The sequence below is a fragment of the Sinocyclocheilus rhinocerous genome, unplaced genomic scaffold, assembly GCF_001515625.1.
Source record: "Sinocyclocheilus rhinocerous isolate Xijiao unplaced genomic scaffold, SAMN03320098_v1.1 scaffold580, whole genome shotgun sequence".
Taxonomy (NCBI): domain Eukaryota; kingdom Metazoa; phylum Chordata; class Actinopteri; order Cypriniformes; family Cyprinidae; genus Sinocyclocheilus; species Sinocyclocheilus rhinocerous.
The window spans coordinates 1,738,454-1,741,877 of NW_015670982.1; the positions used below are offsets into that span (position 1 = coordinate 1,738,454).

The 3,424-nt window shown below is 38.3% G+C and overlaps 1 protein-coding gene across 1 annotated transcript; it reads right to left on the reverse strand.

Moving 5' to 3' along the window:
• Window positions 1-1,519: 1,519 nt before the first annotated feature.
• LOC107734549 (BTB/POZ domain-containing protein KCTD12-like) lies at window positions 1,520-2,983 on the reverse strand. The gene is made up of 2 exons (XM_016546537.1): window positions 2,636-2,983; window positions 1,520-1,994 (listed from the first exon to the last, which is right to left on the reverse strand). Exons 1-2 carry the CDS (start codon window positions 2,871-2,873, stop codon window positions 1,732-1,734), a joined length of 501 nt encoding a protein of 166 aa, XP_016402023.1. The 5' UTR covers window positions 2,874-2,983; the 3' UTR covers window positions 1,520-1,731.
• Between the last annotated feature and the right edge of the window lie 441 nt (window positions 2,984-3,424).

Sequence of the window (3,424 nt, forward strand, 5' to 3'; positions counted from 1 at the left end):
TAGACATTTACAGGTGCAGTTGGCTCCTGCAGTCATAAAGCGACTTTGTAAACACACTAAAAGTGGTTGTCATGGTGATGACGTGAATTCTTCACCATCCTTCACCTTTTCTTTTGTACACGTTTTTTTTTTAATCTTACTGATCTACTCAGTAAGTTAATAATGTGAAACAATGGATTAAATAGGCCTATTTTTTTTTATTACTCCAGAATAATATAACAACTCTCACAAAGCAATTCACATTCAAAAGTAACACTTTAATGTACTACATTCTTTTGTCTGTACCGCTTTACCAACTAACAAAATCATGTTCTAAGAACGTTTGCTAACATTCCCATTAAGTTGAGAATAATGTTGTTTCTGAATGTTCTCTGAATGCTCAAAACATCCAGTTTTTAAAATATTTTAAAAGGATGTTTCTTGGCTATGCATTAATGTTAAAACATAAAGGGAAAATTAATTTGATCATTTTACAAACAGTGTGAAGATTTGGATTTTCCTGAATGTTCAAAAACAAGCAGTACGTATTAACAAAAAACAAAACAAAAAACCTTAGACGTACATCCAGTGTTTCATGGACAAAATAATGTTTATAAGCTAACTTTTTGAGAGCATTTTTAAAAACCGGATAACTTTAAATATTTTTTTTTCTGGAGGAACATTTGTTCATAAATTTAAGGGAACCTTGTCAGATCATTAGTCAAAGTTCTGAGAACATTTCCTGTTAACTGGGTTCACTCATTAACACTGACACACACACACACACACACACACACACACTTTCAGAGTCAAAGTGAGGGCTCTTTGTTTTTTGTTCAGCATATTTTATTTTTTATTTATTTATTTTTGCTGGTTATCTGCTTTCTCTCTTCCTCTTGATACAACTTCCTCTGAGAGAGAATTTGTTCCTGTCTCTGTGATACTGACACTCTCCAGGTGGCCCAGCATTGTCAGTCATTTACTGGACATAACACCTGACAGTTATAAATAAAAGCATGTTTACGTGTACAATGATTAAAAAAAACCACTGATATTTGCATATTTTGTTTGTATCTATGTAACGATGAAGAGAAAGTGTCTAATGCCCTTTAGATGGTGTCTGTGTGTGTGTGTAGTCACAGGACTGCTGGCAGACACAGGCTTAGTTCCTGTTCTGTCTCCTATTAGTCCATCTGTTTCCTCAGGCCCGACAGTGTCTCTTCTCCACTCACATTCACATCTCCTTTTGCTTCTGAGCCTCCGCCCACAAACCCAACTCTTGCACCATCAACAAAGGTGTTCAGTTAGCGCACACCAGAGTTTCTGTGCTTTATATCTTTCCATTGTTATTTCACACGATCTGTGACATGATATCAACTGTGGTCTAGGTTTGCAGTAGTTTTACAATAACTATGCATAGCTTGTTTGGCATGCAAATTTCATGTGGGACACATTTAGTTAGAAAACTGTATGTGTATTATAGAGTGGCCAACTCAAATCAAAATATAATGCAGCAGTATTCAGAGTCTCCATCCAAATATGTCTTTCATGATAAGTTTATTGTGTGTGAAGCTGACAGATCTTGGCTAAGAATAAAAAAAAGATACATAGGAGTGCAAAAACAAAACAAAAGAACCCCCCCCCCGAAAAACTACATCATTGTGGGAAAAACTACACATTCGTGGTGCGTAACGAATGCAAAGGTGAGTGTCCGAGAAATGTGTTACAACAGTTCCCAAAAGTGAGTCCACTTCACTCCCTGCAAAAAACGTACTCGGTGTAACTCGTCCAGATTTTGTCCTCGTTGGGGTCGTTACTCGCGTACGCGCAGGTGCCCGTGGAACTACACGCAACCATGTGGAAGCCCACCTCCGCCAGCATGTCAAAGGCTTGCTCCAGGAAATTATACTTGAGGTAATACCGAGAAGTGTATCTCTCTGGGGGTCTGTCGGGGTCTCTGCTCTCGTTCAGAGTCTCCCCGAAAACTTCTTTGGCGAGCCAAAAATATGGAGAACCTTTTTATTATATATATATATATATATATACATATACAGTATATATATAGGTACTCACTCATTATGGAACAGGTTGCTATTTTACTACTGGGATGACATTTTATTTTTGTCTCTGTTGTGTCTGTTGAGCTTCTTGATGTACTCAATAAAAAAAATACAAAATACAAAATAAAAAACTTAATCTTATATAAGGAAACTTGTAAATGCAGGAATGTAATTCACTTTTAATATCACAAAATATGAAGAACTTGTATAAAGATTGATTTGATTTCATTGAGAGTATCATTGAGAGTAGGCCTACATTGTGTGCTTCCTCCAGTCCAAACCTACAGTGTTTAAATACTGAAAATTGCTATCAGCGGTTGTTTGAATTCTGGGAACAGACGACAGATTTGGGAGATCAGCCATTATTAAATTATTACTTACAACACAAAATATGCACAAAACGTCTGCCCAGCGACAGTCTTTACGTGTTGACATTGTGGGAAAAACTACACATTCGTGGTGCGTAACGAATGCAAAGGTGAGTGTCCGAGAAATGTGTTACAACAGTTCCCAAAAGTGAGTCCACTTCACTCCCTGCAAAAAACGTACTCGGTGTAACTCGTCCAGATTTTGTCCTCGTTGGGGTCGTTACTCGCGTACGCGCAGGTGCCAGTGGAGCTGCACGCAACCATGTGGAATGTCCCTGTCCAAAAAGTAGCGTCCTTTGCTGTCGGTGGTAAGTTCCGCGGGTTTTTTCTGACTGAACATTGTCCAAAGTAAAGAATTGGGCACGGAGAGTAAAGTTGAGTGGCGCGTAACGTAAACTTGCCCCCCGACATTGAGCTCAATAATTTCGGGGAATCGCTGGGAAGCGTCCGCGCGACTCTTGTCCATCTCTGCACAGCTGAGCGAGACCTCCGGTGCAATCACGGGACTGAAGAAGAGTGGAATATTTCAGCTTTATGTAGGCTAAACAGAGTTACGTAGGAGGAGGAAACTGACGGCTGTATTAACTCTTTGCTACCACCAAGGGTTTTTTAACTCTTTTTTTTTTTTTTGCAATCGTTGTCATTTGTGCGCAAATTGATGTTTCTTGATCCAGTAGGCTATGATCTGAGGAGGTTCCAGAGATCAAAGATTGTTCAAATGGAAACATTTTTTTAAAGTGGATTCCACATGATCGGAGTAACAAATGTGTTCTTTTGATTGCTGACAAAGTAATATTGCAGAATCTGAACAAGGAGGAGAAGCGATTCATGGATCGTGCTTACCTCTGCATCTGAAATGGAAGCTTCTGTATTATTCATCTCGTTGAATTCTCGGTCAGTAATAGGCATTATAATATGTAATAATAGTTGTGATCTAAAAAAAAAAAAAATGAGGAAGTTACAACTCTGAAATGCTAATAGTCATTTGAAGTATGACATGTAAGACCTGGATAGTTC